Source organism: Triticum urartu, chromosome 3A, assembly GCF_056163025.1.
Source record: "Triticum urartu cultivar PI428250 chromosome 3A, HENAU_Tu73, whole genome shotgun sequence".
NCBI lineage: Eukaryota > Viridiplantae > Streptophyta > Magnoliopsida > Poales > Poaceae > Triticum > Triticum urartu.
The window spans coordinates 712021175-712032591 of record NC_141875.1 but is presented as its reverse complement, the minus strand read 5'-3'; the positions used below and the strand labels follow the sequence as shown (position 1 = coordinate 712032591).

The 11417-nt window shown below is 43.1% G+C and overlaps 2 protein-coding genes across 2 annotated transcripts; one reads left to right on the top strand and one right to left on the bottom strand.

Annotated features, from left to right (window-relative positions):
- Positions 1 to 1984: 1984 nt before the first annotated feature.
- LOC147982016 (flavonoid O-methyltransferase-like protein Os11g0303600) lies at positions 1985 to 3477 on the bottom strand. The gene is made up of 2 exons (XM_087517261.1): positions 2602 to 3477; positions 1985 to 2527 (listed from the first exon to the last, which is right to left on the bottom strand). Exons 1-2 carry the CDS (start codon positions 3436 to 3438, stop codon positions 2237 to 2239), a joined length of 1128 nt encoding a protein of 375 aa, XP_087373387.1. The 5' UTR covers positions 3439 to 3477; the 3' UTR covers positions 1985 to 2236.
- Positions 3478 to 8469: 4992 nt separating this feature from the next.
- CPFTSY (signal recognition particle receptor protein, chloroplast (FTSY)) lies at positions 8470 to 11298 on the top strand. The gene is made up of 11 exons (XM_087514196.1): positions 8470 to 8839; positions 8919 to 9023; positions 9119 to 9192; positions 9293 to 9351; positions 9915 to 9952; positions 10033 to 10153; positions 10251 to 10319; positions 10408 to 10490; positions 10661 to 10729; positions 10819 to 10881; positions 10984 to 11298. Exons 1-11 carry the CDS (start codon positions 8555 to 8557, stop codon positions 11095 to 11097), a joined length of 1080 nt encoding a protein of 359 aa, XP_087370322.1. The 5' UTR covers positions 8470 to 8554; the 3' UTR covers positions 11098 to 11298.
- Positions 11299 to 11417: the final 119 nt, after the last annotated feature.

Below are 11417 nucleotides of genomic sequence, written 5' to 3'. Positions count from 1 at the left end.
TTTAAAATCAAACAGTGAAACGTGTGACTTCATGCTCAAGCTAAACTCCTGAGGGTTAATAGGATTGCCATCTTACTATTGTCAGGAAAACAACAAGTGCAGACTTGGAAATGAGGGGGAATAGAACCCGGAAGTTAAGTATGCTCAGGCTGAAGTAGTGAGAGGATGGGTGACCGGCCGAAAAGTTAGATGATTTGAAATGATGAGGGGTGATTAGAGATTAGAGGTTAAATTGAGCAATGATGAGGGGTGATTAGAGATTAAATTGTAAATAATTTGAAATTTTGAAAATCGGGAAAAAAATTAAAAAATCATAAAATTTTCTTTAGTCCCGGTTGGTGTTACTAAAGGTGGAGTTCCAGACAGCGGCCACGTGGAGGGCTTTCAGTCCCGGTTCGTACCAGAACCGGGACTAAAGGGGGGCCTTTAGTACCGACCCTTTAGTCCCGGAACCGGGACTAAAGGCCCTCTAAAACCGAGACAAATAGGCCTTTTTCTACTAGCATATATAAAGACATAACGTACGTAAAAATTTGAACTAGCACGTACAGTAAGAGATACTCCCTCCGTTCTAAAATAGATGACTCAACTTTGTACTAAAGTTAGTATAAAGTTGGGTCATCTATTTTGGAACGGAGGGAGTACAACTTTTTTTTTACCACAGAGGCACAGCTTTGAATATAGAAAAAAGGAGATCACATAAAGAAAAAGAGTCATGATCCTATAAGTTAAGAGCCATCGTGAGAGACACAACTCTCGTCTTCCCTCTTCTCCATGTCTAGTCTTAATGTAAGTTCTATGACAGTTCATGCAAATATGGAGAGGTCTCCACAGAGATGAGAAAGTTGATGTGCATTGAATTTTCATAATCTGACATGTTCCATACAAGATGATGAAACAAAACATTGGAAATGCTAGCTAGCTTTCCATTCAACTAGATTGGAACTGTCGTTCAAATATAGGGGGATTAAATCAAAATCTGAGATAGCATCCTTCACGCATCCGAATGTGTTTGTGTTGGGATCGTGATACATCAATCCAGCCATGTTAGTCGGACATCCATGGAACCTTGTTGTGTTTGCAAATCATAGCAGCCATCATATCCTGTGGACTCACGCAACACTAGTACACCATTGGCAAATACAACTGTAGGACAAAGAGACCCAGGCTAGTTGCTCGAGACAATCACAGTGTAGCAGCGATCCCATTGTGGATGGTTGGCATCGTCGATGTCGCTGCACATCCACATCTCAAGTATTTTGTTGTTGGGCCCTAACCGTGCTATATATGCATGGATCTCCCTGCAACTCACATAAGGTTGATGTTAGTTAATTGATGCTTGGGCAGCAGAGAGGTGGCGGTGTGATGCTGAATGCCTCGTCATCAAACCTAAATCTGTAGGCACACATACCGTGTCGTCTGTAGGCACAAGGACCATCTCGTCACATTGTGTGAGGTCATGTGTCGCCTTCGTGGGGAATGATGCCAAGTCATTGAGGAGGGTTGCACCCTTTGGGCAATCTTGGTATTCCTCCCATCAGTACAAGCGGACGGTGGTGACCTTGTTGGCATGGGCCAAGTCATAAGGAGGGGCGGGGACTTTGCTCTGTGGTGCGATGAGCACGCATGACCTGGCCACGTGTTTTTTTTTTCTAAACAGTTCTCACGTAACCTGGAATCGCTTCATATACGCACTTATAATTCCCTTAATTAAACTAAACGGACACTTATTCTACGTGACGTGCCTGGAGGACCGCCAGTGCAAACATTGCCATCATAGTATGTCTGTCAGGTATCATTGCTTCTTTTTTTAACACAATACATACACATGTATCATTGCTTCTTCAATCATTCAATTTGATAATCAGTTTAATTCAATTTGTATTTTTTTTAATTTCAAGCCCTATTTTCCTTTACTATTTGTGAACACGTCTCATTGCTTTTTTTAAATAAAAAATCAAACTAGAAGCACTACTTCTTAGTCTTAATAAATGTATATGATCAATGAAACTAGCCATGAAAAGGGACAAATGTGCATAGCAACAATTAAACTCTGTGGCCAAGGGAAGATCCATCATGCTGAACCCATTGATTTCGTTCTACTAGTATTAAGTCACTACTTAGCACTATCTTTATTTGATTTGACCCAATAGTTTGATGGAGAAGGTGAACCCATTAAGCATTTATACTGGCTTCACCCCTATCTGGGGTGCCACATCAACCATTCTTTGGCTAGCTAAGGATACAGCTCGGTGACGGCCATACACCCCATAATAGACCTTGTCTTGTAGTCGTTGAACCCTGCATCCATGAATATCTTGCCCCACTCATGCTCTTCACGCTCCTTGCCTGATGTCATCACCATCATCAGCAGATCGAACAAGACTTGGGCTTTGAACATGGATTTGGAAGGACACCCGACGACCATATCCACAATTATCACTTTTCCCCCTGGTTTGGGGATCGCCTTCTTGCACTGTGTTAGGATTTTCACACAATCCTCATCGTTCCAGTCATGCAACACATACTGCAGCCAACACTAACATAAGTCAATTAAACAATTCATAAGAAAGTTCACCCAAAACAAACTTAGTGTTGTACCTTGAGGAACACCGCATCAGTCCTTGGGATGGAACTCATCATGTCACCTACAATGTACTCCACTGTTCCGTCGGATGAGATGGAATTGATAACGTTAGGGAGGTCTAGAACTGAGCACTTAATGTGTGGGAAGGCCTTGGCAATTGCCCTCGCCGCCGTACCCGTCCCACCGGCAACGTCAACTATCGAGGTAACCCCCTCGAACACCTCGCCACAATTGCTGACGATGAAGTTCATTGCAAATTGGGTATCAGCCGCCATGCCAGCGTTGAAGACCTGATTTAGCTTTGGATCACGAGCCATGATTGCCCATGGATTTTTGTCATTTGCCATCATGTATGGCATCTCAGCCGAGGCTGAGCCTTCGTCGCTCGTGAACCACTCAGAGAAGTGCATGGCCGCTGTTACATGGTACTTGTTGGTCTGCGAGAGCACAAACGGCGAGAGGCTCGTGCGCTGGTGGGCGTCGGTGTCGTCTCCATCCACGAGGAGATAAGATAACGGTGTGAGACAGTAGGTACTAGTTGCACCCACCTTAGCGCACTCCCCTGTTGCGGGGACATCAACCGTAAAGATACCTGAGGCGATGAGGAACCTCATGAGGCGAGGGAGGTAGGACTTCTTGCTCTCAGGTATGGGAAGGGTGGCAAGTAGGTCTGGCAATGAGGCGGTGCCGCCACATCGGTGGATGGCGGTGGGAACCCCTAGATTGATGGCACACTCGAGCGCCATGGATTTTAGGTAGCTAAAAGTGAGGTTCCAAAGCTCGGCGTGTGCTTGCAGAAGTTCCTTGTCGGAAGTGGTTGGCATTGTGAAGGCCGGGTGGTTTTCAACCATGATGCTTTGCTAGCCTATACTACGAGTGCCTAACTCAAGAAGGCATGGGGTCAACATTTATAGTTTCGGAGCCTCGGATTCCATTAGTTGTCTCAAGGTGGAGCACCTCATTGTGTAGCATGCAATGCTCCACTACCTGCTATGCCACATGTCAGCATTTGGTTGTCCACTGGTTGGTGTGCCACATGGATGAATACAAACAACATTTGTCATGCTTGAGCTTGCAATGAGTTGTCTACTGAATGGCATTGTCTTATTTTGCTAGTGGACAGTGAACCATCTATTTGGTCTCATGTAGGGTCGTTGGGTCCTCTTATTTTTTTAGGCTTTGCACCACTTCCTGGTATGCCACATGTCCGCATTTGGTTGTTCCATTAGTTTTTTTCAAGCTGGACCGCCCCATAGTGTAGCATGCAATGCTTCACTACCTGTTATGCCACATGTCAGCATTTGGTTGTCCACTAGTTGGCATGAATAAATACAACATTTATCATGTTGAGCTTTTAATAAGTTGTCTGTTTTATGCCAATGTTTTATTTTGACAACAGGCGGTGAGTCATGTATTTTGTCTCATGCAGGTTCACTAGGTTTTGCTTTTCATGGAATAGGCTTTGCACCAGTACTTGATACGCGACATGCCAGCATTTGGTTTTCCACTAGTTGGCGTGCTACGTGGATGAATACAAACATGTTTACCAATTTGGAGCTTGTAATGAGTTGTTTCTTTTATGGTGATGTTTTGTTTTGCCAGCAGACGATGAGTCGTGTAATTATGTCTCGTATAGGGTCCTTGGGTTTTCCTTTTTTTTAGAAAGACATTTCCCCCCACTACCTACTATGCCACATATCACTAGATGGTTGTCCACTATAGCTAGTGTGCCACGTGGATGAATAGAAACAAGATCTGCTAAGCTGGAGCATGCATGTGGTGGACTATCTGAATATGACACTATTTTATTTTGCTAGAGGAACATAAGTTATGTGTTTTGTGTTATCTAGGTTGGCGGGTTGTTTTAGATCATGAAGCCAAGTTCGTACTATCTATCGTACAGAAGCTATCTCATACTTTCCCTAAAAAAAACCTCTCATGCAGGTCATACTTCAAAAGGAAACAGAAAAAAATGAACCTCTCATGCAGCTCTGAGATCACCTTCAGTCTAGACAGTTTGAATTCACCTTGGGTATTAAAGCATAGTCTTTTAAATTTGTAGCTCATAGTTTGTTGTAAAAATAATAAAAATATCATGTGACTTCCTATAGAAAATGATCTGTTTTTCGAAAAAAAAAGATGCTTTGATTTTAGTCATTGCACATTGTGTTGTTTACATAAATGACAAGTATGCTATATTCCAGAAGTTCTCAAATCAAAATCTAAAACATAAGTCCCAAAATAAAAATAAAAAAATTCGGTGTGGATAGTTCATTAATGGGACAGCTCAACTTAGATTAGTTACTATTCATGCAGAGATTAATTTCAATTGTGATTTAAATTCTGATATTTTGCAGCAGAGCGAATAAACATTGTGTCCATATGCTAATCATTTTTCAGAATTATTGAAAATTTCTAGATGGTATTGCTAAAGATGGATGCACCATGGACAAAAAGGCACCGTGTATCTGGATACTTTCTCGGACATCACTATGTCATGGATAATTAAGCTTAGTGAACACTTGTAGTTCGCTCACATGGTGAACCACGAATTGAGTTGTTAGAAAAGGATCATTTGGTTTTGAGGGTGTTTCGATGTATGGGAGGTGCATGGGGATTGGTACTCCACCTGTTTTATTAGCCTTCTGATATCAAGCGGGGAAAAGTAAAAGAATTACTCTCACGGCATTGCATTTCAAATGTTTGGCTCACCTGAGAGCCCACAACGAACCTTCCTATTTGATCTTGGCAACGATGACTCCAATAGGGACAATAGCCTTGCCAAAAAAATGCATTGCGCCCCTTTCGAATCTCCCAAATAATAAGCATCATCAAGGAAGCAAGACCTTCTAGATGGGGCCACTGTGCTAATTATGCGAGTCCACCACATTTTAACCGATGTCGCATTACCCCACTCAGTAGGTGAGATGCCGTGCAGGCCTATCCAATTATGTACCTCAGCCTAGGACTCTGAACGTGCATCGGCATTGGTAGAGAGATGTGTCACAGACTAGAACTTGCTTGCTAAGGGGGCAAAGGCCACAATTTAGCCATCCTTTATGGTGCAACTGACTGACCATCCAAATCCTATTTTGCAATTGAGGTGCCCAAATCTTCCAAACGGTTCGGATCATGGCGTCGATGGTAGTGGTAGTGAGGCCTGTGAACTGCATCTTATAAGCCTAGGACGTCAGAGTAGTTCCCTTCATTAGTGCATTTCCAAGCAATTGTGTCCTACATGCCATGAGTGACAAGTGAGATGGGTGTCTCCAAGCTTTTCTCACAGGGCGACAAATTCACGAATGTGATCAAGATATATGCCACGACGGATGTCAATTTGGATAACCCAAAGATCGTGATGCATGGCCTTATACTTATACAACGTGCAATCTTTTTTCTGTCGTGGTATAGTAAGAGAGCTCCTCCGCAGCACCTTTGGCGCCCGATCTCATCCTAGCACTCGCCCGGGGCTAGATGGTTCGAGGCCCAATAGTGCCTCAGTTGCTCAGTCGCCAGGTCTCCTGCTCTCGGTCACTCACTAGTATTTTTTCGATCGCCCAGGTCGCTTACTCGGTCGCTCGTTAGCCTTTTTTTTGAACAAAAAAGTGTAAAATCAGAAAATATTCATGAATTTTTAAAAAGTTCACAAATTTGATAAAAAAAAGTTTACTGATTTAAAAATGTTCATGGATTGTAAAAGTTCATGAATTTGGAAAACTATCATGGATTTGAAAAAAGATCATGCATTTGAAAAAATCACTGATTTAAAAATAAAAGAAATTAAACATAAAACACAAGGGGAAACCGATCAAAAGCTTCTAGAAGCTTCACAAAACTGGCTGGTGGAAGCTTTCCACAAAACCAAACCACAACCCCCTATATGGGCCAGCCCATTACCTACGACGTGGGATGAAAGGGTGTGTGTGTTCTATGCACAAGCCTATAACCGGTGCTATAAGCATCAAATAGGCCATTCTTAGGAAATCACTAGTTGATGAGCACTCCTTTCAAATATCACTTCCATCCTCTTCAGGTTGTGACAAGTGGCACGCTGTCTGGGAGTTTTTTTCTTTTTTACGTAAATCCGTTTATTCAAAGTGTTTTATCTCTTAAATCATGCGTCCAAATCTTGAACCGTTTTCATTGTCGGATTCCTAGCGTCGAGATCTTCAAAACTAGATCACATGTCGATAGGTTTTGACGAACTTTAAAAAATAGACAAAAAACGAACTGGGAGCACTTTTTTCCCTTTCCGAAAGCCGTTTTCGAGAGGCACGGCCGTACCTCTCGCCGAAGCAAATCCGTGCCTCTCATGGAAGGAAAATAAAGAAAAACATGTTTTTTCTGTTTCTGAGAGGCATGGCCATGCCTCTCGCGGAAGCAAAATTGTGTCTCTCATGGAAGGGAAATAAAAGAGAAAACACATGTTTCTTTAAGCAAAACCGGGCCTCTCACAGAAGGAAAAGAAACGCTTTTTTCGTTTCGAGACTCGCGGAAGCAAAAAAACATGCTTTTTCACACTTTTTGAAAAAAAACTAAAAAAGACCGGTGGAAAACTTAGAAAGATTGGTGGAAAACTAAGTAAGACCGGTTAAAAGCGAAAAGCCAGAAAAACCATAAAAAATCATCTAAAAAGCCGAAAACGCGTGTGAAAAAATTAAAATAACAAAATCCAAAAAAAACACCCATAGCGCGACACATGGTGGCGGCTAAGAGCGCATCAAGTGGCGCGCTCGCAGCCCACCCCAAGTAATCCTTGGGGTCCAAGTGAGCGTTCATCAATTAGTTGCTCTTTAATTTCTAGTTTTGGCGTCATGTCTCTCGGTCGAACCCATCAAGCCATGGAGAATCCCAAAAGGTGGCCTTTGTTACCATCCCCAATAGTAACCTTTGTGGCCTCCGTGAAAGAGGTCATGAACTCATGATCATTGGCATCGTAGGGGGTCCCAGACTGATCCAAGGCTTAACAGGGTCCTTCCATTTGAACAAAACCATCTAAGAAGAAAGAAAGTCAAAATTTTATCAAGGTTCAGCAGCCCCAAACCACCACACGACTTTGGCTTGCAAATAAGGATTTGTACAAGGGTAGGTGGGGTCTATAATGGATTTACTCTTATTCATCTCAAAATTACCATTTTAGTCCATGACAATCTAAGATTAATTTTTAGTCAACCCTGTTTTTTTTTTGCAAGATCCTAATATGTCAACAATGCATCGGATAAAACTAAACAATGTGGGAACCGAACCCACGGATACATGATTATGTTAAACAAAAGAAGAGATTATAAATACGACTATAAGCTTCAAAATCATTGTCGAAGCCATCATTGAACTTGTCGTTATTGTGCCACCGTACCTCTCACCGATGTATGGACCATTGAGAAATCCAACTACCAAAGTACATACAAATAGTTATAGAGGATCAAACATCTTTGGATTGCCGTAATAGTGAACCGTGGCATGCGGCAAAGATTGACAATCACGCCAAACATATTGGTAGGAATCTCCCGGTCTAGGCAGCTAGTCATGTTAGTATCGCCACATCAATCCAACAACCTTGCTCATAAAGTCTCCAAAGAAGGGACCATGGAAGAAGTTGATTTTGTCATTGATGATGAACATTTAGAGCCACAATGACAGACAACACAAATAACCAATATGTCGTAAGTCTGACTTAAAAATATCAAACACACCTAAATCATTAGTTGCAATTCTTGGTTTTCGCCCGATTTTCCGCTAACTAACTGGTCAATTTTCTCCTGCTTAATTATCGATGAGGCAAGTATTTTGACTCCGTTGAAAGAAAAATAGATGCAATTCCTAGTTTGACCCCACGACTTTCCATAATCCAAAAAGGTGCCATTTTGCGGCGGAAAAGGGACGCCAGTTTTGCGCGGGCCAGCTCAGCTCTATCCTCTCCCACCACCCATCGCTTCGCCGGTATCCGCAGCCAGCCAGCGCCCAAGAATGGCGTCGGCACCCTCCCGCGTCCTCCCCTTCCTCTCGCCGCCGTACACCGCCGCCTCCGCCTCCCTGCGCGCCCCCTCCGGCCGTCTCCGCTGCGCGGCCACCGCCGGGCAGGCCGGCTTCTTCACCCGCCTCGGCCGCCTCATCAAGGAGAAGGCCAAGAGCGACGTCGACAAGCTCTTCTCCGGCTTCTCCAAGACCCGCGAGACCCTCTCCGTCGTCGACGAGCTCCTCACCTACTGGAACCTCGCCGACACCGACCGCGTCCTCGACGACCTCGAGGAGGTCCTCCCTGAACACCGACTCTTCGGCGGTACCGCTGCTGCTCCATTTCTCCCTCTGACCGATGTTTCTTGGCGCGCAGGCGCTTCTGGTGTCGGACTTCGGGCCCAAGATCTCGTTCCGGATCGTCGACGCCCTCCGCGACCAGATCCGCGACGGCAAGCTCAAGTCCGGGACCGAGATAAAGGTGATCGATTTAGTCTCAGTCAGTTACAGTGGAGCACAACGAGATTTGGTTCGTGGTCTAATCTGTTGTTCATTGTGGCGGATGGTGTGGCGCAGGCGTCGTTGAAAAGATGCATCCTCGAGCTGCTGACTACCAAGGGCAGCAAGACTGAGCTGCAGCTCGGCTTCAGGTTCTGCCTGCCCACTGCTGGACTGAATGAGGCCAATGGCCACTAGTTTACCATTGTTGAGTGGTGTCTGAATTTTGAGTGTGCTTGGTCGTTTTGGCAGGAAGCCAGCGGTTATCATGATCGTGGGAGTGAATGGAGGCGGCAAAACGACATCGCTAGGTACTTCTCGACATGCTTTACTGTATTCTCAGTTCTCGCTTGCATTTAGTGTGGACTTTGCAGCAGGAAGGAATGAAATAGGTTCTAGTGATTTAGCACTTTGGAGCTGCAGCGTAAATAAATTGTTGCCCCTCGAATGGTTCGAGTGCCATGAAGAATTGCTTATCCTACTTGTATGAATTGACTCGCATAACCTCTGCATTCCTCTGCTTGATTCAGCGTGTTAGTCCCAACCTATGTTATTTTATGGACAATGAACTAAATGGTTATAATCCAAAGAGAACTGAAGATTTTATTAATTTCTTGAAGTAAATTTATAATGCCAATGTAGGATGTGTAATACAAGAAGTCTAACCAATCAACTCAGGAAAAAACTGTTTACATCTTTCAACTGCAGAAAGTTAGAATGTCGGGTAGGATTCGGTTTAGCTTTTCTGGTTTATGTGGTCACTATGGAGTTAAACAGATGTGTTATAACACACTGTTTTGTGTCTTTTCTTATTTGTCGAAATGATGCTATGAAGTGGCGAATTTATCTATTCCGTTATCTACAATATTTGCAGGAAAACTTGCCTACAGATTTAAGAATGAAGGAGCGAAGGTGAGGCCATTTACTTCACATCCCCTGCTTCAGCTATATATATTAGAGAGCTTATGTTCTTGCGTTCAACGATAATATAGGTATTGATGGCGGCAGGTGATACCTTCCGAGCAGCAGCTCGTGACCAGCTAGAAATTTGGGCTGAGAGGACTGGCTCAGAGATTGTTATCGACAACGATAAGAAGGCACAGGCTCCATCAGGTGTGAACTTCTGGTCTGGCAAGCGTGATTGAATAAGTATTATTTTGTCATAATGAGCCCAACTCTTATGTTTTGTCTAATTTAACTCGCTTGGTAGTTCTTTCACAGGCAGTAAAACGTGGGAAGCGTGAAGGATTTGATGTTGTGCTGTGTGATACGTCAGGACGTACGGTTGTTGTTACAGATTGGAGCATAATATATTTACTTCTTTGCTTGTCTGGGAAATTAATTGTTCTGTAGCAATAATCTTACAGGACTTCATACAAATTACGGTCTGATGGAAGAGTTGGTTTCTTGCAAGAAAGTCATAGCTAAAGCCCTGCCTGGTGCTCCTAATGTACGTTGTATTTATATTAAAAATATATTTTAACTTTATGACATATTATTAGTTCAACATTTTTTGCATAGTAACTACCTAGCAAGTTCAGTAGTGCACAAACAGATCTCATCAATATTTTGTGTTTTGCTTGTTCAGTCGTGTGCCATAACTTTTATTGTTCTCTTCAGGAGATCTTGCTGGTTCTGGATGGCACAACTGGATTAAATATGCTACAGCAAGCGAAGGAGTTCAACGATGTAATTGCCACTCTGCTGTTACTTACTTGATTCATCGGCTATGTTTCTATTGGATATGATACTAAGGGACTTTCTTGGCTTCATACCAGGTTGTTGGAATCACAGGATTCATCCTGACAAAGTTAGACGGGACTGCTCGTGGTGGCTGCGTGGTACGGGCACGATTTCCAGTCCTTTCTTATAATAGTTACAAATTCCAGTCCTGGATCTTAAATAAACAGCAACTAAATTTGCTGACCTGAATCCTGTCTCAGGTGAGTGTCGTAGACGAACTTGGAATTCCAGTCAAGTTTGTTGGTGTCGGCGAAGGGGTGGAAGATCTCCAACCTTTTGATGCAGAGGCATTTGTTGAAGCCATTTTCCCATAAATTTGACCCTGTTACTAGTGTTTCTCATGTAACAAGATTTTGGCTAACATGCTAGAACTTATCAGAAGCAATCTTTTCAACAATTACAGTTTTTTTGGTTCAGTCGTCGACTCGTCCGCCTCACTTGTCTTTGTCGTTGATCCTAAGAAGCAAAGTATTTATATGATTCTTGTGATTAAGCTCCAAAGAAGCAAGTACTTATATGCACGTTGCAGATACATTGAGCAAGGGTACTAACAGAGAAGAGTAATTGATAGCAAACTTTTCTTTTCAGACTTGCATCCTACAAGATCTCATTAATGGTCATACATTCATAACAT

Coding starts and splice junctions, on each gene's coding strand:
- LOC147982016 (XM_087517261.1), bottom strand. CDS start 3,438: ATGGTTGAAAACCACCCGGCCTTCACAATGCCAACCACTTCCGACAAG. Junction 2,528..2,601: donor CTGATGCGGTGTTCCTCAAG/GTACAACACTAA, acceptor TGTTGGCTGCAG/TATGTGTTGCATGACTGGAA.
- CPFTSY (XM_087514196.1), top strand. CDS start 8,555: ATGGCGTCGGCACCCTCCCGCGTCCTCCCCTTCCTCTCGCCGCCGTAC. Junction 9,024..9,118: donor AGTCCGGGACCGAGATAAAG/GTGATCGATTTA, acceptor GGTGTGGCGCAG/GCGTCGTTGAAAAGATGCAT. Junction 9,352..9,914: donor CGGCAAAACGACATCGCTAG/GTACTTCTCGAC, acceptor CAATATTTGCAG/GAAAACTTGCCTACAGATTT.